The sequence below is a fragment of the Phodopus roborovskii genome, unplaced genomic scaffold (genome assembly GCF_943737965.1).
Source record: "Phodopus roborovskii unplaced genomic scaffold, PHOROB, whole genome shotgun sequence".
NCBI lineage: Eukaryota > Metazoa > Chordata > Mammalia > Rodentia > Cricetidae > Phodopus > Phodopus roborovskii.
Window position 1 is genome coordinate 47,228,476 of NW_026126407.1, and position 22,805 is coordinate 47,251,280.

Consider the following 22,805-nt stretch of genomic DNA (forward strand, 5'->3'; position numbering starts at 1 on the left):
GCAAAGAACAAGCAAGCATACTCACTTTTCAATGCCCAAAACATCAAGTATCCTGTTGTCAAGGCAAGATAGACACTAGCCACACCTTAGGCTGAACATCTTGTTGTTAAAGTAAGACATCCATCCATTAGTTACTTCTTAGGCCAAATATCCTGTTTAAACTTGAACAAGCAATAGTGGATTTGAACTCTCTGACCTTAAGTTAAAGATGAAGCAGAGCCATTTCTGTGAGCCCCGACACCAGCACTCAGTAGGCAGAGGCAGGAGGATCTTTGAGAGTTTGAGGTCAGCCAGGTCTACAAAGTGAGTTCCAGAAAAGTCAGCTATACAGAGAAACCTTGTCTTGAAAAACCAAAGGAAGAAAGGAAGAAAGGAATGAATGGAGGGAGGGAGAGAGGGAGGGAGGGAGAGAAGGAAGAAAGGAAGGAAGGAGGAAGGAAGGAGAAAGGAAGGAAGGAGGGAGGAAGGAGGATCGAAGGAAGAAGGGAGGAAGGAAGGAGGAAGGAGGAAGGAAGGAAGGAAGGAGGGAGGAGGGAGGAGGAAGGAGGGGGGAGGAAGGAGGAAGGAGGGAGGAGGAAGAAGGAAGGAGGGAGGAAGCAGTCCTCCTCAGCATGGAGAGCGCCTGCTGCGGGGATGAGCTGTGTCCACAGTGAAGGTCTATTTTTAGCTTATGCAAGGCAGACTCATAAAAACACAATCTCCCTCCTTGTCAGCACTTCTGAGCTTTCATTTATTGTTCCTGCCAATCCTGGGGACCTGCCATGTGGGAGCCTCTTCATTATTGATAATTCGGGGAAGTAGTATTTTAAAGTTTTATGATCTCACTTTGAGCCATTCTGAACCACAATGTGTGGTCTGGCCTTTCCGGTGAAGTGGGAGTGGGGGAGGGGAGGGAGAAGTGGGGGAGGGGATAGGGCATCCTTTGGGAATGAATAATTTATCCCATTTTCCCAGTGTCAGTTATATTAAATTATATTCCTCACATTAGCAGCTTGAAAGGACAATGGGACACCAGTGTATAAATCGGAGGAAAAACACAGTGACTTTGTCCACGCCACAACATTTAAAACCCTGGAGCCTCGTTTTTTAAATGTCTATAAACATTTTAATAATAAAAAAGGCTAGGAAAGGTTTTTTTTTTTTCATTCCTCCCCACCCCCACCTCTACCCCATTTCTTTTAGAAATCAAGTTAAGGCATTCAGGGCTCTGACTTGCTGTTTTAACTGGGGAGGGGGGGCGATTATCCACAATAATACCTTCCTTTGCAAAATCTCTTTCTCTCCCTCCTTCCATTCCCTCCATTCCTCTCCCCCAACCCCAAGACAGAGGGAACTGCTTCTGGTTTCACTCCAATGAAGCAAAGCACCTAGCTTCTTCGTGCTTCTGCTGATAGCAGCCCAAATCCTGCAACTTCATAGGCAGAGGGGGTGGCTTTCTGGTTCTGCCCCCAGCGCACGGCTGGATGCTCCTCCAGCACTGAGCACCTGGGAGGCTACCTTGTGGCTAACTGTCCTTCTTCAGCTCCTTGTGCCCTTAGGGCCATCTCTCTATGGCGCTTAGAGTGAGTGCTCTTTTCAGCCTCTGCCTGCCCCTCCAACTTCATCTCTGTCACTCCCCTTATGACCCTGTTCTCTGGCCATTCAAAGATGCCTATCTGTGGTTCTGCCAGGTGTCTGCCTCCTGAGTGTCTTTGCTGGTGTATGCCCTCCCTCCATCCAGAAAGATCGTTTCTTTGTGTAGGGAGGCAGGAATGAAAGCAAGAAACACGTCTAGAGCCAAACAGAGGTAAAAGGGGTGCAAGGAAGTACAACTAGATCAGGGTTAATTTGAGGGTGTTTTGGACAGATGGCAGCTGGAACAGATGGACCGATGGAATGGATTCGGAAACAGGAGGGAAGGAATGGGTCATGAAGCAGTCCTACATTGATCTGAAATACACAATGGTATTGTCTTGGTTCTAGTTACCACTGCTCTGATGAAACACCAGGACCAAAAGCAACTTGGGCAGGAGAGGGTTTACTGCATCTTGTAGCTTATGGTCCGTTATCTAGGGAATTTAGGACAGGAACTCAAGATAGGAACTGATGTGGAGGCCATAGAGGAGTGCTGATTTCTGGCCTGTTCTTCATGGCTTGCTCAGCCTCTTTTCTTGTAGCACCAGGATCACATGCTTCAGCGTGGCACCCTGCACAGTGAGCTGGACCCTCCCACATCAATCATTAATCAAGAAAACGCCCCCACAGGCTTATGCACAGGCCAGTCTGGTGGGAGCATTTTCTCAATTGAGTCCTCTCTTCCCGAATGACTCTACTTGTGTTGAACTGACATAAAACTGTCCAACACAGTATGAATAATGTTATTTTCAAGCCTGGATTCTACAGGCATGAAAGCATGGGGTAAAGGAGGAAGGCGAGGCAGAGCCCTGCAGCTTGAATGTGGCCGTGGGTGTGTGGATCTGAGAGGAAGCACCCAGTAGGCAAAGTGAGGCTCTGTGAGCTGAGCAGAGTTGTACACTGAGAGTCCTAAGAATGAAAGATGAGCTTGCTCAGCATGAGGCAGTCAATGGGGACACACAGGCCTGGGCATTTGTAAAGACTCAGAGTGGGAAGGACTTTCCCTGTAAAGTCCCAGTGTCCCCCTAGAATGAGGAGGCTACATAGAAGGGAAGAAGCTGGAGACCGAAAGCTGAGCAGGGGCGATCAGAACAGACCAAGGGAGCAGAAGTTTCAGGAGAAGGGCGGCATGCCACAGGCCCATGGCACTTTATTCTGCCTCTAGAATGAACCTCTGGTAGGAAGATATTCTAAGTCAGAAGCACATGCAACCCGTGTAGCATCCTGCATGGCCTAGCTTAGCAGCATGGTGCTCTGTGGTGTTCTCTCATCATTCTCCCTATTTGGGTGAGGGCCCGGCCAGCCAAAAGATCTAGCCTGGGAAAGAGCAAAATGCAAACTTCCAATTCAGTTTCCATTGACTGCACAGCTGATGAATCCCCAGTGAGCTCAGGGTGAGGGCAGCACACTGGCTGCTTACCCCAGGAAGAAGGTGCTAGCCGCATGGGATGGACCCGGGGCTCAAAGGAGCATTGGAGAACATGTGGACTTTCTAACTGAGGGGTGCTCACATGCCAGGCAGAGGCAACGGACGGTCCCTGAGGCTGAAATAAATTAAAATAAAATATAAAAATGTTTCATTAGAAGAATTTCCCAGGGCACCTGGAGCATTTCATTAGCATTCAGCAGGACAAGATGCAGACTGCAGGCTCTGGCCCCAACACTGCCTCAGCTCAGCACTCCAGGGGAGATAGGTGTGTATTTAAAATAAATAGCTCCTATAGTGGTCAAGTTAATTACATGTTAGGCCCATACTTCCTTAAAGACTTCAGTGAAATCCCACAGCATCTAAAAAGCCTGCTGGGATCTGATTTCTTGTGTTTAACAGGCATCTGTGGGACTCACCATGGACTTGTGATGTTGCCCTGCAATGCTCCCGTTTTAACAGCCACAGGACATCCATCCCCCTGTCGGACATTTGGCATGTTCCTAGTTTGGGGCCACTGTGAACGAGTCTTCTCGGGACCCTCTCAGTTAGCTTTAACTGGCTCCTAGGCTTTTTCAGCTAACTTGGATTCAGGTGTACCTAGTTAGTGTTTGATCATCTCACTGAAGTCTGAGGACTCTTAAAAGTTTTCATGAGTTTTCATGGAACACATTTGTATCAGACATAAAACTTTAAGTCTCAAACATCAGAAAACTAAAGCCAGAAAAGGATGTATTTTCCCAATAATTGCAGAGTTCAGCATGGATCCAGCTTTAGACAGTGTGACCCAGGGGATGGAATGTTCTCAAGCCTGTCTCCACTTCCTGGCTGTGTCTTTCTTCATGTGCTGCCCTTGTTCTCCTCGTGGTTGTTCTTGGAGTAGCAACAATTACTACCACAGTGCTGGAGTTTAAGTCCCTACAGCATCATTCAAGGGAAAACACCACCTCATGGAAACCAAGGGGGCTTCTACCCACAAGGCAACAGTCTGTGCCGCCTCATATCTAATGTGTTCCCTGGTTGGCTGGATATAACTAGAGATCATGGTGGTCATTAAGGGGCAGGGTCCCACCAAGTCACAAGTGGGGCAGGGGTGAGTGAGCTCCTTGAAGGAACCCAAGGAGCTTCTGACTCAGGAAGGAAACAGATACTAGAGAAGCAACATCAAAGTGTTCAACATGATGGCTGGACTATAGGTCCTTTCTCATTTACGCCAAATAGCAAGCAGGGTTTTAAGCTTTTTCAGGGACTCTGGGAAGGGTGTTTATAAAGCAGAGGCAGCAAATGCTCCTTCACTCCAGCATCTGAGGGAAAGGAGCTAGAGTCAGACTGATAGACAGCTATGGGTGAGGGGACAGACGTGGCTAAGTCGAGAAGTGAGGAGTGGGTCTGGGCATGTGAGAAGGTGACAATTTCTCGCTGCTGCCTTGAGCCAATGCAAGTTTATCACCCAAGAGTTATAGTAAGTCAGTCTCAGGATAGTCAGGAGGTGGTTGGCCTGCATCCTCATCCAACCTTACTTGAGCTGTTGGGAGAATGCCATTCCTTTTGTTTGCAGTACTGAAGTTCTCGTGGGGGTTTTTTTTTTGTTTTTGTTTTGTTTGTTTGTTTGTTTTTTCATGTCGGCTGTCAGTTCTGGCTTGCCGTCAGTTCCTAGCTGCATAGCCCTGTCACAGCATATTGGGGTCTCTTGTCAAGGCCAGTTGATGATCTTTTCCCCTTCACCAGAGTTTCATGACTTTGTTCAATCATGGGAGGATCTGTGAGAAGCAGTCTGTAAAAAGATCATAAAAACAGAAGAGTACCAGCACCACACCTAAATACCACCCACCCCACCCCACTCCAAGCAGAACTGGGCCTAGGAAGGACTGTGCTCAGGCTGCAGTCAGGAGTCACATAGCAGGAGCTCAATACTTTGTGGAGTGGCGACTGTCCCCTGGAGTAGTAACAGGTACTCTGTCTAGTATGAGACAGGGAAAGCATGAAGGGCTGTGGGATTGACCAGGGGTCTGGAGCTTCATGTGGTACCTCACAGCTCAGTCAGTTTCTGTGTTTTCACGGTGCCTTAACACTTGGCAATAATTACAAATTATTCATCAAGTTTCTTTTTCTTCTACTCAGCCCACAAAGTGGGGTGGAAGTCCATAAATGTCTTGTGAGGTGGGCAGCACATCTTGGTAAAATATGCTGCCCAAATAATCAGACTTCAGTGAAAGCAGATGATGTGATGGGCTGAACAAACGCCTTCATTTTTTCCTTGTGCAAATCCCCAAATCATATTACAGTTAAGAATATGTGCAAAGGATTAACCAATAAGTTACTAATCATAACTTGTTTCCTAACCCAGACTATGGGAATGGACTAAACATTTACTAACTGAAGATTAGCTGCAGATAAACTTTAAAGTTAGCTGAACCTTGGTGTAAATGCCAGCATTGTTAGTGGGCAGTGTCTTTGTGGCCTTAGGCAAGTTAGTAACGTTCTAACTACAGTTTCCTCATTTATAAAACAAAGCAATTCCTATCTTGTATCATTATTAAAAGGGTAAGGTATAATGAATGTGCAGTATCTCTGTGTAAAATTGAAAAAAAACCTTTTAATTAAAAAAAGTCATCTATAGAGCCAGTGAGATGGCTCAGCAGGTGCACCAAAACCAGAGTTCAGACCACAGAACTTCATGCTGGGACAAGAGCGCTGACTCCCGCTAGCTGTCCTCTGACCTCTACAAATATCACTGCACATACATGCCCTCCACAAGTAAACATAATTTTAAAAATTTAAATATCAGTTGCCGTGTACAGATATAGTGAAGCACACTACATCAAAAGAAGATGCCATATTCAGAGCATGGCGAAGCCATTCCAAATGTGATTCCATAGCACCTGTGGCAACGGGCCTGTCAACAGCCAATCATGGATTGAGGAGGATCTCACAGTGGCCTCACTGCTCCCAGCTGAACTGCTGGCCACTGGTGGATCCTGGGAACAGGACAGTCTTCATCTTCAGTTGTGGATCAACCCTCCAGATTGCAGTGGCAGTTTCAAGCCCATAGCCACACAAATGGTCCTGGTTAAAATAAGGAGGTGACAAGACAAAAAGACGTGAATCGAGGAAGAGAGCTGTAGGGGAGAGTGAGGCACGGCAGGGGTGGGAGGACGACGTAAATGGGAGGGAGAAAGACGAGGCAGAATGTGCTACATTCATTTATGGAAACCGTCAAAGAACACATTTAGACAAGACACAAAAGAAGGCAAAGTGAAAGGTTGAGAGCATTATTCAATGGCAGAGCACTTGCTGAGCAGATGTTTGACTCTGAGTTATATCCCTAACACACACACGCACGCTCACAACACACACACACAGACACACAGACACACATACACACACACAGACACACACACATACACACACACATACACACAGACACACACACATACACACACACAGACACATACACACACAGAAACACACATACACAGACACACACAGAAACACACATACACACACACATACAGACACACAGACACACACACACATACACACACAGACACACAGAGACACACACATACACACACATACAGACACACATACACACATACAGACACACACACAGAGACATACACACACACAGACACACACATACACATACACACATACATACACACACAGAGACACACACACAGACACACACATACACACATATAGACACACACACACATACACACACAGACACACAGAGACACACACACACATACAGACACACATACACACATACAGACACACACACAGAGACACACACACACAGACACACACATACACACATACACATACATACACACACAGACACACACATACACACATACAGACACACACACAGACACACACATACACAGACACACATACATACACACATACAGACACACACAGACACACACACAGACACACACATATACAACACATACACACAGACAGACACACACAGACACACATACAGACATACACACAGAGACACACACACAGACACACACACACATTTGTTTGCATTAGAGAGTGGAAAAAACAGAAAAGAACATTGAATTGCCTGGTAAAGGTGGCCTGTAACCCCATAATATTTGACTCCCCTTTGTCAAAGCAGGGTATGTATTACTATGAACAGCCCACACCCATAATGCACACAAACATCTGGAGAGGTATAATCAACATCATCCCATGCTTTCTTGGATGAGGGTCATGGGGGTCATTTGAATGTTTTCTTCTTGTTTGGAAGGGGGCTCATCATCCCAGATTTTGGTGAGATGGAGCACAAGTCCTGGTGGCCAGTGGGGAGGGAGGGAGAAGCATTTGTCTCTGCTAACATTGGTCCAACTTTGCAGGTGATCGTGAAGACAAGAACAGAGTACCAGCCGGAGCAGAGGAGCAAAGGGAAGTTCCGAGTGCCGAAGATAGCTGAATTTACGGTCAGTTCCTTGGCAGGGTGACAAGAAAGGGGGAAAGGTGGCAGTTGCTAGTGGTACAGAGACATTGTAGAGGAGGAAAGTGGTACAGCCTATTTCAGGAGGGATTCTGGAAGTCACATGGGCTCCATCACTGAGGTTCATCACAGGATAAGAGTTCATCTTGGGCTCTTCAGTTTTGACAGATTTAATGACTGTTAAGGCTGTCTACAGCCTCTCTCTCTCTCTCTTTCTCTCTCTCTCTCTCTCTCTCTCTCTCTCTCTCTCTCTCTCTCTCTCTTTCTTCTTGCCCTCTTCCTGCGTTTCATCACAATTCAGAAGATGTGACGGAATGTGTGAAGAAAGGCAAATTTTAGTCAGAGGCTTTGGCCACAACACAGGGAAAGCAGAGGGAAAGAGAAGCTGATAGATACAAGCTGGTGGGTTTCTTTGGGGTGGGGTAGGTAGGGTCACTAGGAGTGGACAGAGCAGTAAAGCATGCTGGGAGTGGACAGAGCAGTAAAGCATGCTATGAGCAGATGTAGGAGAAGCTGAGGTTAGTGCCTGGGAACTGATAGGAAGGAGAGGCCAGCATTCAGTAGAAACAAGAGTGATGGGGCTGAGAGAGCATAGCTTGTACAAAGGCCCCGAGGCTTTAGGAATATTAGCATCAACAGGAACAAGGATGATGAGGCTGTGGATAGGATGCAGATAGTCTCAAGTTTCATGGGCCATGTGGATGGACCTTAGGGTGTTTGTGGACAGCTATAGGAAGCCTCTGAAGGACTGCAAATAGAGGAGAGATGTGACTAAATTAGAAAAATCGCATCATCTCTCACATAACGATGTGTGGTGGGCAAGAAGTTAAATGGGAGACTGTTAGGCTACTATAATTGTCCAAGTAAAAATTTAGAGTGGTCCAGACAAGACTAGTAAATGGATAGTGCAGAAATAAGATCGGAAGCTAAACGAGAACACTGCCCTTGGCCATCTGGGGACTGGAGTGGGTTTCTTTTTGCCCTTGATAATCACTCTTTGCATTAAATCTGCAACTGAGTGGCTGTGTGTGTGAGCCTGTATGCTAACTCCCTTGCGAAGATGGAACTGTTCATTTACTGTCACCTTAGCTTCTGCTGTGCAGTGGGGGCCTAGTGAATGTGGGACTGCCTCCTGCTATATGCAGCTATCTGCAGAAATGAGCACAGAGGTCTGAGGGGAAAGCAGGGATCGTGATGATGATATCTGGTCCTGGTGCAGAATTGACTTGTCCTGGCAACAGAGTTCACAGCAAAATGCCCAGAGTCACACATAAGAATGCTTTCTCTCTCTCTCTCTCTCTCTCTCTCTCTCTCTCTCTCTCTCTCTCTCTCTCTCTCTTTCTCTCTCTGTGTGTGTGTGTGTGTGTGTGTGCGCGCGCGCGTGTGTGTGTTTATATGTATATGTATATATCTCAAATTGTTAGACAAGGTTAGATCTTCTACTTTCCCCTTGATTGCATAAATAAAACCATGTTTCTATAATAGACTATTTTACAAATTCTCAAGGTTTACTTTTTCAGGCTCTCTTCAGGAGAGATGGCTCTCTCCGCAGGTGACAAGCATGGAGACCTAAGTCAGCTCTTAGAACCCACATAAAGGAGAGAGAGCCAACTCCATAGAGTTGTCACCTGACTGCACATGCTTGCCTTGGCATACAGAGAGAGGGAGAGAGAGGGAGAGAGGGGGAGAGAGGGGGGGTAGAGAGACGGAGACAGAGACAGACAGAGGAGAGACAGAAGAGAAAAGATAGAGGAGAGAAACAGAGACAGAAATAGACTCAGAGAGAAAGGGGGTAGACTGGAATAAACCCCCATTAATCAAAAGGGAACTGAGGCTCAGACAAATGATTCAATCTGCTGGCCCAGCTATCCAGTGTCTGGGCCAGCTTTGGAGCTGGGCCTGTCTGGCCTTTCTGTCCAGCCAGTTGATTACTCCAGATAGAGCAGAACTGAGTCAGCTAAGAGAATGAACAAGGGTGACTCAGTCGTGGTCCAGGTCAGTGGAAGGCCCCTCGTACAGTTTGGCTCAGTTTGCCTTGGTGGGTCAGTACTGGAGGACGAGGGTGTGGTTCCCCAGCATCCCTTTGTGAGCACTGACTGTCAGATGTAGGTGGAGACAAACCCTGCTTTTTGAACAAAAGAGGTGGTGTGTGTGTGTGTGTGTGTGTGTGTGTGTGTGTGTGTGTGAAGCAAATTCTCATTTGCTTATGTAAAGCTTGAAGTGTTAATTAGCCTGGTTTCCAGCTTTCTTCAGAGAGCTTCCTCTGGGCTTTGTGGAGGATACATTTGCTGACTGGAGGGTGGTGTGGGAGGAGGCTGTGGGGTAATTAAGAAGAGTCTGAGGGTCTTCCATGAGTAAGCTCAGTGGGGCTCAGGGACCCACCAAAGCTGCTGTGGGAGCAGAATCATGAAATTCATTTTTGCCTGGGACGGAGGAATGAGCTCCTCTGACTGGACCCGAGGGGTACCCTCCAAGCAGGCAAGAGGCTGGGAAGGTGTTCTGAGCCTAGAGTCATAGTGGGTGGAGGAGGTGGCCTTGCTATCCTTAGATGTGCTTGGAGCTATGATGGAGACTTCATCTGGAGAAGCAGAGCTGGGGGTGCAGCATTTACAGATAGCCTTAGAGACAGCTCCGTGCTGACAAACAGCCGCTGCCCACTCCCACCCCACCCCTACCCCACCCTATACACCCTGCTTTTCTATATCTGAAGAGGTTCTTGCAGTTATCACAAAAAGCTTGAAGAGTGTCTGTAAACTAACTTGAACAAATCCTGCCTTCCTGAGCCCTGGGAGCTGGGGATGTCGCTAAACTGCCTTTGCTGCAGAGTATAACGACATTCTGGAAAGTTCTGTTGTTGTGGCCATGGTGCTGCTGTGGAAAGTGCTGGTGCCCAGTTGAACTGGCACTATGGTGGCTCTGGTGCTGGGGAAGTGCTGATGGCACAGAAGGCGGTGACACTTTGGAAGGAGAGCTAGAGGAAGGTCCTGGTGGTGAAGAGAGTCCCTGGCTATGAGATGGTGGTGCGGAAGGCAGTGTGGGCCCAAGGCGTATGGTGTCACAGAGAGTATAGTATTATGGAGATACGGGAGCTGTTGAAGAAAGGCTGCTGTGGGAGATTCTGGTGCTGTGGAAGTGGCAGCACTTAGGAAGGTTCTGTTGCTATAGGAAGTCTTGTTGCTAAGGGAAGCAGTGATCTTGAGAAGGAGACAGGTACTGCGGTTGTGTTGATGCCAAAAAGGATGCTGGCTCTGTCAATAGTGCTGGTGCCAAGGCTGGTGCTGTTACTAGGGAAGGCTGGAAGGCTGCGGGGGGCGGGGGGCGGGGGGGCGGCTCTGGTGCCATGAACAGTGCTGGTACTATGGACAGTCACAGTGCCGTAGAAGGTTATTGTTCTATGGAGGGCATCAAGGTATGGAGGGTGCCAGTGCCTTGAAGGGCTAGTGCTGTAGACGTGCTAGGAACATGGAAGGTGCTGTGCTATGGCAGGGCCCATGTGCCAAGGCTGCTTGTTCCAGGGCTAGTCCATTAGTGGGAACTGATGGTTGTATTTGAAAGCCATTGTGTTGTGGGGATGAGGGACATTCATCCTTGGCTTTAAGGACTCACCTGAGAATCTGTTTATGACCTAGAGAAATTCCTTTAGCCTTCTGATGTTCTAGTTCTTCATGGGTGTAAGAACAGGCACACTCTTGAGGTAACCAAGAGCTTAAGTTCCTGGAATACTATGGGTGCTTAATAAATGCTCATGTAGTCACTTTGTGGTTGCGTCCCTTTTCTTCCCGTTTGGTTCATAGCCTCCTGTCTAGGAAGCTGGATTTGTCTCTTAGTTGGCCTCTGAGACTTTCTTTTCCTTCCCGTGGGGAGTATAGAGCAGCCATTGAAGGCTGTACCAGCCAGTTCAATGTGAGGGTCCACTGGTGACCCCTGCTTTGTAACAGTGACCTCTAAAAGCTATTTTTAATTATCTTTTATTAAATTTGTTCTTTGACAACTTCATGCATAGATGTAGTACCTTCTGTTTACTATAACCCTTAACCTCCCTCTCCTGCTATCCTCTGGACAATACAGCTGGGATCTCACAGCAGCCAAGGAAGACTGGTCCCTCAGAGTCGGAGAGTCAGTACTGGACACACCCAGACATCAAATTTCCAGCACAAAGGAGATTTAATACCCTGGAGGAGCAAGCAGGGGTGGAGAGGGGTGAGGGTGCCTCTGGATTGGACAAAGGCAGACAGGAAGCAGCAACAGCTTGTGTGCCTACAGGAGTGAGTTTTTAAGGAGAAAGGGGGAATCTGTGCTAGAGTGAGTTGGTAAATCCTGATTTGATATGCTAGCCAAATAATGAATTTTGATGTTGGACCTTGGTGTTTTGACTCAGGAATGAGTCAGTGGCCAAATAGGGGAATGGACCTTGGGGGCTAGCTTTAAGACAGTAATCTAATGTTTTTGGCAAGTGAGAGGAAAAGGGGAAAGGAGCAAAACCTATGGGTTCCATGTTTGCTGTGCTCGGGCCTGCTGGAGCCCTTCAGCTATAATGGACTGACTGTATAATACTAGGTCTATCGACATTGAGGAGGGATCCGCATGACACATGGCCCTGCCCTCCCTGGGGAACTGTGGGATATTGATGGATCCTGAGCAAAGCAGGCATTCTCTTCATTTGTGACCCCCTTCCCCATGAACTCATGAACCCCGGTCACACAAATGGCTGTTGTTAAACTCAGTGGGCCACAAAACAAGGGTTTAGTTTTTTGTTTGTTTTTGTTTGGGTTTTTGGGGAGCAGATGAATGATTAACATGTTTAAAAGGGTTTCTTTAGTCCTTCTCCCTTCCAGCAACCTTGTGACCTAAATACTATTACTATCAAAAACAATGCTCAGAAAAATGGAGGAACAATCCCAAAGTTGTTCAACACATCTGGTAGACCTTAATATCGAGATCCCTGCCACACCTCCATGCCATCTCACCAGGCCCTGCTCTACCCAACCTCCTCTCTTCCCTCTTCTTTGTCTTCATGATGCACTGTGGGCTGGCTCAAAGCCTGTTCCTGGGAGACTCAAGGGGTTAGAGAGTGAGGTGCTTCCAGAGCTCCCATCACAGTGTAGAGTAGATATACACACACCACACACACATACACCACACACACACACACACACACACACACACACACACACCACACACAGACACCCCACACATATACACCACACACACACCACAAACGTACATATCACACACACACACCACATCACACCGCACACACATATACACACTCCACATACACACATACACACACACCATACAGACACATATACTATACCACACACACACACTACAAACACACACTACACACATACACTACACACACATATACACACTACACACACACCATACCACACACACACCATACAGACACATATACTATACCACACACACACACTACAAACACACACTACACACATACACTACACACACATATACACACTATACACACACCATACCACACACACACCATACACACCACACACACATACCATACACATTCCACACACACATACCACACTACACACACATACATATCATACACACACCACACATACCACATATACCATACATACACACCACACACACCAAACACACACACACACACACCATGTATACAATACACACACACCACACAAATACACACACACATCACACATATACCACACACACATCACACATATACCACACACACACACACACACACACTAGCCATCCCTGGTGGGAGCCTCTCCTGTCATCTTAGCCTGGTCTAGGGCTTTCTCTGGGCTCTACATGGTCATGTTGGGTCTGCATTTCCACAGGGATGCCCAATACTTGCCATCCACATGTCTGATCTAAGGAAATGCCTGGCCTATTGCTGCGTTTCCAGTTCCCAGGCCATAGGCAGGCATGAAGTGATTGGATGGGTTGCAGAGTGGACCCAGTCCTCTCAGGTGGCCTTCATGGCCTTTGCTGAGCTCAGCCTAGTCAGGCTTCAGTGGGAGGGTGCCCAGGCACCCAGAGGACAGTCATGGGATACCTGTAGACCAGTCACAGTGAATAGAAGCCAGAGCGGTGACCAGCATCAACCTGCCCTGTCAGACAAGAACATTAAAGAAGAGTTGGCCGACCACAGCCATGACAGGCCCAGTCGCTGCTAAAGAACCAGTGTAGGTAGGCTCTCATTAAAATCAAAGGACCACAGCAAACAGATCAAAACTGGAATGAAACCTCTGCAGCAGACATTTCAGACCCAACTATTCTTTAGTGTTGATTTTCTACTGTTTGAGTCACTAGGTCTTTAGGTTCCTTCCCTGACTCCAGTGGTGTCTGGCACTTTCTGCATGTTGTCCCTACAGAAGGGCTGCTCTGGGCAGAGGGCTGCATACCACACAGACCAGCCCCTCTAGTTTCAGAGGAGCAAAGCAGGCTCAGAGAAGCAAGGCAACTCACCAGGGCCCCTGTGAGAGGTTGTGAATCTGGATGTCCCATCGTCCTAAGACTGGTGCTTCCTGCCTCCAGGGAGCCCGGTGCTGGAGAAGGCTGCTCTGGGCAAGCCCCTGCCAAGTGGCAGAGAAGCCCTGCTACATAGGGGCTACCTCACCTCCCTGCCATTTGTTTTCTTCTTTACTGTAAAGCCAAGTGATGTGGTCTTGACTATCCGCCTCAGGCCTCAACCGTTCTGCCTTCCCTCCAGCACCAGCATGGCAGGAGACATGGAGAAACAAGAACTGGCCACCCTGTGTCAGTCACAGTGTCCCCAGAGTCCTTTGAGCACCCCACTCCTCAGCTTCTTCAGCAGCCCCTTCCTGCCTGGTCCCCTCCCTGGCCCCTTTCTCTCCCTTTTCAGCCTCCTGCGGGCTATTTTCACCGCCCCCACCATACCTTCTTTATCCTTGCACCCCAAGAGTCTTGCCAGAACCCCACCAACCTAAGTGCACAAAGATACATTCCCCCCAAGAACTTCCTAAATGCAATGCACTATTATAAATTGTACAATGGGTCACATGCGCATAATTGTCAAAGTAAGATGTTAAAGGAATGTCACTCTGGGAAAGGGTGTAATTAGTAGCAAATGCTCCTGTGGTAATCCCTGTGGTAGCTTCCAAACCCCACAATGTCTCCTTCGCACATGGTAGGATTAGACTTCCTCGTGCACTTGGAATCCGATGTAGTAGGTGGTTTCTATGGCAGAAGGCCTGTCTCTCTCACCAGATTTTATTTCTTGCTGTGCTTTATTTCTGTAGCAGGTTGGAAGCAAGTCTCTGTCTCTAGTAGTCACTCAGGCATCCGGGATGGTGGAGCAGACTGCCTGTAGCTCTTCTAGAAACTCCACAATACTCAGTATCATGACACTGTCATGGGATTGTTAGCATCTTGGTTTCAATCTGGGCCTTCTCTGTCGCCCTGAGTGCCTCACTGAAGGCAGGGTCTTATACACTCTTATGCTCCTCAGGAGATGGGGTCTCACTTGTAGCACAGCCGTTAGCTTCTACCAATTTTTCATCAAACCACAGGGACTTCCTTTCAGGAGTGGGTTGCTAACGCTTGCTGACAGTAGCAAGGGGAGTTTTTAAAATGGTACTTGACTTTCTGTTGTCTTAGTTTTTATTGCTGCTTTTTTTTATTTTGAGGAATCTTTTTAGGCACATTATTAAAAAACTGCCTGCTGAGCTCAGGGCAGAGTCATCATCCAGCTCGGAAAGAATTTGCACATGAGTGCTTGGTAAAGAAAGGCTGCCATAGTATTTAAAGCTCACTGTTTCCCTGTTGAGATCATCATTGAAAATTAGAATAAAGAAGCCATCTCTGTTTCTGGATGGATAAGTATCTTGCTGGAGTCATCTTCAAGAATATGTGCTGTTCAAACAAACAAGCAAATGGAAAACCAGTAAGACAAAAGACAAAAAAAAAATATACACAGACACACAAAAATAAAATATTTTGTGTTAGCCAACTACTCCTGGGCATGGGTGTGTGTGTGTGTGTGTGTGTGTGTGTGTGTGTGTGTGTGTGTAGAGAGAGAGAGAGAGAGAGTGAGAGAGAGAGAGAATGATGGGGAGTTGTGGAGGATCAGGAAGGAATTGAGGGAGAGACAATGTGATCACAATATAGTGCATGTAAAAATTTTTAATTAAACTATTTTAAGAATGACATGTGCTACTACTATTTAATAGTTGAATATCAAATATGGTTTTTTAAAACAAAATATTTCCCAGAGAGACACAACCTATACTATAGGGTATTCTGAGGAATAGGCCAGAATAGTTTGTAGGAAGCGATGGGGGAGTCAACTCCCCAAGGAAACCAGACTCCTGGGTGGTTTTTAGTTGCTGGCTTCTCAGTGACCCAGAATGGAACAAACCTGGGTAACTAAAGGCAGTGATAGGATAAGTAACTTGCTAATGACTCTAGCAGAGGACAACTCAGACTCTTGTGAGTGTTCTAGTCTCCACAGGAGACATTACAGCCAGGAGCTGGAGCTACTTCCCTCCCAGTCCCCAAGTGCAAGGCAAAGAGAAAGCTGTTGGAAGCATAAAGCAGCCCACCACAGTGGGAACATCTACACCAGATAAACCAGCGCCTCTGACCATCTCCCTTCTATGCCCAAGCTGCTTCATTCCAACATGGCTGTGTGGAGAATAGTGTGGAAAAGGGAGAAACACCGGAAATTCGGGGGTGGGGTGGGGGTGGTCGATGTTAGTGTATAAACTTAGGCTCTTACCTAAACCAGTGTTTGAGTGCTCCTGGTTGTAAAGTGGAACAGCAGTTCCTGCATCATAGGCTGGTGGTATGGCTCCATACCAGGGAGCTTCATGCTGTGAGTGGGCCATGTTGGGCATCTACAGAAGCTTAGACCCTTGGGCTTAAGACATATTTCTTTGCTGACCTTGGGACTTTCTGTGTCTGTTGCACCCATATACCTAGGATGAGCAAAACCAGAGCAGACCACCAGAGTGCCTTTAGCTTTGCTGATGACTCCCTCCTTCCCATCGTCAGCCTTGTGAAGGTCTCAGCTCCATGTGCCAGGCTCTTCCAGAGGCCCTTGCTGTCAGTTTCTGTCTTTGGTCTCTGGCACACCCACTGCCCAGGGCTCTCTGGCTCTCTGCACACCCACTGTCCAGGGCTCTCTGCACACTCACTGTCCAGGGCTCTCTGGCTCTCTGCAAACTCACTGCCCAGGGCTCTCTGCACACCCACTGTCCAGGGCTCTCTGCACACCCACTGCCCAGGGCTCTCTGGCTCTCTGCACACCCACTGCCCAGGGCTCTCTGGCTCTCTGCACACCCACTGCCCAGGGCTCTCTGCACACTCACTGTCCAGGGCTCTCTGGCTCTCTGCACACTCACTGTCCAGTGCTCTCTGCACACCCACTGCCCAGGGCTCTCTGGCTCTCTGCACACCCACTGCCCAGGGCTCTCTGGCTCTCTGCACACCCACTGCCCAGGGCTCTCTGGCTCTCTGCACACTCACTGCCCAGGGCTCTCTCTCATGGCCCACAGAGCTGCCTTTTCACACCTCCTGCTCTTTAGTCACATGCTCTCCCCTTCTCCTTTACCATCCTGTGTTTGCTCCATGGTGACATAGCTCGGATCTTTCCTGGCCCCTCCTGCCTAGAACTTGTGCCTGGTTCTGTAAGTCCCCTTCTCACCTGGGGACCCTTCCATGGCAGGTGGAAGCACTTCACTCTGTACCAACACTTCTTATTTCCCTGACAATATCACCTGGCTTCCCTGGAGCTCTGCTGCCTGGCTGGATGGCTGGGGTGGTCCTGGGGGTCACAGACAGCTTCCACATGTCCAACATTGGGTTAATCAGAGGAAAGCAGGGAAGCATTTGAAATATCACTACTTATGATTCACAGTAACAAATTCCATTTGCTTGAACTTCTATGGTACACCAGTATTTTGCTAATTATTTCCACTTTCTATTCACTGTACTCAGGAAGGGGGAACATTCTCTTTATGCTCCAATGAGAAAGGTGGAGATCATAATGATGAATGAAGGTAGCCAGAGTCACACAGCCAATGAGGAATGGAGATAGCCTTTTTGGGTCCTGAGAGGTTTGTGTCTAGGTGTGTTTACGTGTATGCAAATGCACACCAACACACTCTTGTCACTATTATCTCCCAGATTAGGAAAGCCTTCACACATTAAACTGAACTGAAACGATAGCTAAATTATTTGAATTTTACTGCATATCCCTGTTCAGTACAGCATTTGGCCAAATCTGAAGTCCCCTGGTCCAAAAGAGAAAAGCCAAAGCAAACAAAAGCAGACATTTCCAGGCGGCAATGCCATTTCCTTAAAGCTTGTCACCCGACCTGCTTCCCAATCCCACAAGGCAGGAGGCTTTGCTCTCTGATTTTTAGGATCGGTGCTGCTGCTGCTGCTGCTGCTATAATGAGTGATTATATTAAATGACTTTCTCCCCCCACCATCAAATTTACAATGCTTAAGCTCCTGGAGCAGTCAGGAGAAGACAGGCCTTAATAGAGTGACTGTGTGTGCAGCATGTCCTGTCACCACTGAGTTCCATAATTATAAGAAATCTGGTTGTCATGGCAACTGCTGTACAGCCCTCCCTTTCTTCCTCAGATGCTGACAGTTTGGCAGTGCTGTGCTAGGAGGGAGTTTCTCTACGGAGGGTTCATCTCTCACTTGGGTAGCCATCATTAATTCATCCTAATTCTCCATTTACTGGCAGGCCAGGGTTCATTGGCTGTGAGGCCGAGGGGCAAATCATCGTACCGCTGGAAACCTGGCTTTCCTTCTTTGTGAAATGGGGTACCAACACCTACTAGAGAGTGATAGTAATAATTGTGTGTGGCATAACTAGCATAGCCCCCTACATACAGTAAGTAGTCCCTGAGAGGTAGTGGACAACCTCTCCTTGTGTTGGAACGGTGCATCTAACTGGGGGCAGCTTTGTCCCCTGGAAGCCCTTTGGAAATGCCTGGAGAGATTTTAGCTGAGCAGGCACAGCTCTGTGAGTTTGAGGCCAGCCTGGTCTACAGAGCTAGTTCCAGAACAGGCTCCAAAACAATACAGAGAAACCCTGTCTCAAAAAAAAAAAAAAAAAAAAAAAAAAAAAAAAAAAAAAGAAAGAAAGAAAGAAAAGAAAAGAAAGAAAGAAAGAAAAAAGAAAAAGAACCTTCATCACAAGATACCTGTGGGGCAGCCTTGCTCTGTGACTGGTGTCACACACACAGTCCTTCCACTAAGATTTGCCTGCTATTTCTCTCTCTTATACTGATGCTCACAATGTTCACAAACAGGGGGTGGAGTTAGTAAACACACATGCTAGCTCAAACTTTTAATTTTAGCACTTATGTGGTAACTGGGACAGGAGAAACAGAGTTCAAGGCCAGCCTGGTCTATTTAAAATGTTGAAATGGAAGAAGGGAGACAGGGAGGGAGGGATGGAAGGAGGCAGGAAGGAATGGAGGGAGGGAGGGAGGGAGGAAGGAAATGAAAGGGAAGGGAAAGGGAAAGGGAAGGGAAGGGAAGGTGCAGTTAAACAGAAATGTGTCTGCCTAGCAGGACCCTGACTTCCAGGTTCAGTCCCCAATACTGCAAAACAACAAAGGCATGGAAACCAGTGAAGGTGCTGGGGAGGTGGCTCAGTGGTCAAAAGCACTTCCAGGTGCAGCAGCGGTAGCAGGGCCTGTCTCTCCCTCCTTTCCCGGTTGCCACCTGACTGTGAGAGACAGATGTGATTGTGTCATCCTCCAGGAAAACCACTCCAGATGCTTCATCAGGCCCCAAAATAGCAGGGCTTGCGTTCCTTCAGTCTCCCCGCCCGCTAAATCACTCTTCAGCATCTCCCTGGCTCTGCTCCCCTCCCCACACCGAGTGTTTTTCTTTCCTTCACTTCTGATGGACACTTATTTATTCATCTGGTAGTACTGGCTAAACTTCGCCTCCTAAATTCATACATTCTTGAGAGCTCTGCCCTCATCCCCACTGGTTAGATGGTGGTTTTCTTCTTGGGACCATACCCATCATAGGCCTTGCTGCCTTTGCCTCCTTCATGCAGTTATTTCGTTGCAGAAAGGTTTCCCATGATCCCAAGACAGTTTGGCTTCTCCAGAAAGAACTGACCAGTTCATGTTCATAACCCATGAGGCCACGTGTTTAGGGACTATGAATTAGATAGTCAGTAACTTTAAAACAAAACAAAACAAAATTTCTTCTTTTCATGTGTATTGTATGTGGTGTGTACACATTCAGGCATACATACATGAGTGTAAGCATGTGTGTGTGAAAGAGAGTATGTATATCACAGTGTGTCTAACAGTGGTGTGTGTGTGTGATGGTGTGTGTGTAAGCATGTGAGTGTGTGTATGTGTGTGCACACACGTGCGTGCACACAGGTAGAGACCCGAGGTTGTTGTCAGGAGTCTTCTTTGGTCATCCTTCCATCTTTTGAGGCAGGGTCTCTCAATTAAACCCAGAGCTCACTTATAAGGCTAGTTTTGCCAGTCAGGGTGCTCTGGGGAATCGCTTGTGTCTGACTTCCAAGGTTGGAACTGCACACCCATCTGACATTCACATGGTTCCGGGAGGATCCAAATTCTGGTCCTCTTGCCTATGGACAGGTGTTTCAGCTGTGGAGTCATCTTACTAGCACATGGGTATTTTTGGTTTTAAGCTCATTTTTGCTTTTTAATAAAAGGAATACTATAAAGACAGACAGCAGACAGACAGACAAACACACACACACACACACACACACACACACACACATGAAGAAACAAACACAAGCTAAAATATCAAATTCTCTTTTTTTTTCTCAGAATTCTTTGCTCCCAAAATACCCATTATGCAGGTCTGTGCTGGTCAAATTGGAAGGCTCTAAAAACCTGTGGCTAAATACAATTGGATTAACCAATGGCATATTAGGCACCCCCTTGCTGCTGTGGTAATAACTGAGGAGAAGCATGTAAGTAGGGAAGGATTCATTTTATCTTACAGGTGGGGGAAATATAGCCCTCAGTGGTGATGAAGCCTTGATGGCAGGAGCTGGCGGCAGCTGGGCACATGGAATCCACAGTGTGGGCAGGGGAAAGTTGCTGATACTCAGCTTACTGTCTCCTTATTAACCACCCAGAGGTTTGTTTCCAAGGTGACTCAAGATTAACCATCATATGAATACTATTCAAACTTTAACTCCATAGTCCTGACCCCCACTCGAAGTGTTCAGTAGCCACACAAGTGGAGAGCATACCACACTGCGCAGCTCCGGCCTGTAGAGCCTTCCCATCCTTGCAGAATCACGCACACAGCCAGCAGCCCTGGAGTCCTCTCCTATCCTCTCCCTCTGCCAGGCAACATTTGGACTCACGTAAGCATGTATGTATGTATCTGATCTGACGCATCCCTTCTTTGTCTCAGAAGGGACCACTTTACACAGTCTTTTGCCGCTTGTTTTTTTTCTCTTGGCGATATACCTCAGAGACCTTTCCACGTCTGCTCATTGAGCTCTTCCTTGTTCTAGTTGCTACTGCAGCCTGAGGCTGTTTCATAATCTTTTCCAATTATGTTGCTATTGTTCTGCCTTTCAGTCTTGTGTGCTAAACTTTGCAACAAAATTCATGTTTATTATGTCTATACTCACACACTACATACACAACATACACATACCACATGCACAGACACCACACACACACACACACACACACACACACACACACCTACAGTCTAAATGTTTCTTCAGATTCATATGTTGAAGTCGTAACCCCCAGGTGATGGTATTAGGAAGTGGGGCTCTGAGGAGGCCCTCAGATCATGAGAGTGGGACCCTCACAAACAGGGTTAGTACCTTTATAAAATAGTCCTGAGGGGCAGAGCAACTGTGAAAGCTGAAAAACTAAGACATGCTGAGAGATTGTGTCTTCATACATGACAGAGAAGCTGTACCTATGACATCTCGATAACATGGCTGCCTAAACGAGATGTGTATGATGACAACACCAACTGACACGCTGGGGGAAATCTCAAAGCCCCACCCCTAGATGGAGAGTCACAGGTAATTAATGGCTACTGAGAGAGGGAGAATCAGTTTTCTCTAGGAACAATCCCAAGTGGTTAGCCATAAATGCAATACATATGTCTGTATATGTATGTATATATATATATGCATATTTTGTGTGTGTGTGTGTGTGTGTGTGTGTGTGTGTGTGTGTGTGTGTGTGTATGTGTTGTGTGTAGGTCGGGAATTTAAGAAAGAAAGAATTGGAAGGGGAGAGGAGGAATAGAAATAATTTTGTACTCATGAAAAAAACTCTCAAAAATTAAAAGGTTTAAATTAAAACAGACTAAATAAATAAAATGGTCCCGAGGAAGCTTGCTTGCTCCTTCTGCCACGTGAGGACAGATGGAGAGGGTGCCGTGTGAGCCCAAACTGGCCTTCACTGGACCGAATCGACAGGGCTTTGAAAGTGGACTTCTCAGCCCTCACAACAGCAGAAATCAATCCCCATTGTTTATAAGCTCCCTGGCCAAAGGACGCACACCTTTCACACACTTCGCAGGTATACTTATAGGATATGAAGATACTCAGTCATTCAATTTGTATAGACGTTTTCCAAACTCTGCTTCCTCCACATTGCCAGCACCAGCTGTTGAGTGACTTCAAAAGTGGTACAACACCACAGATATAAAATAGTTTATTTTACCAACAATGTGAAAATACTATTTATTTTTAACTTTGCTTATCTTTCATTATCAGTAACACTGATCTTTCTATATTTTTGCTTAACATGTATTAATTGTATAAATTAATTAGGTTCAGTGTGATATTTACATACAGGTATATATATGTCCTGATCAAATGCAAACTCTCTTTATCTACCATCCCCTACTTTCCCCAAACTCTGTGGCTGTGACCATTATTTTCCATTCAGATAACTTCCCTCCCTCCCTCCCTCCCTCTCTCCCTCTGTCTCTTTCCCTCTCCCTCCCTCTCTCCCTCTCCTTCCCTCTCTCTCTCATGCTCTCTTTTTAGCTTCGGCATAAGAGAAAGAACATGTGGTACTTATCTTTCTGTCAACATGTCTTCTAGTTCCTCCCGTTTTCCACAGATGATGTGACTTCACTCTGCTTCGAGGCTGGCTAACACTCCTTTATGTATATATGGAGCATTTTCTTTCTCCGCTCCTCACTGGCAGCCACTTGGGCTCACCCCACATTATAACTGCTGTGAGTAGCCCTACCATAAACATGGACATACACACGGTATGTAGGACTTGCCCTGCTGGTTTTACTCCC

At 47.0% G+C, this 22,805-nt stretch overlaps 1 protein-coding gene across 1 annotated transcript in view; it reads left to right on the top strand.

Moving 5' to 3' along the window:
* Positions 1–22,805, top strand: part of Nsg2 (neuronal vesicle trafficking associated 2) — a 56,584-nt gene that overhangs the window by 10,668 nt on the left and 23,111 nt on the right. The window contains exon 3 of the mRNA XM_051181021.1: positions 7,414–7,497. Coding sequence (XP_051036978.1) covers positions 7,414–7,497 — 84 coding nt within the window. The remainder of the gene's footprint in view (positions 1–7,413; positions 7,498–22,805) is intronic.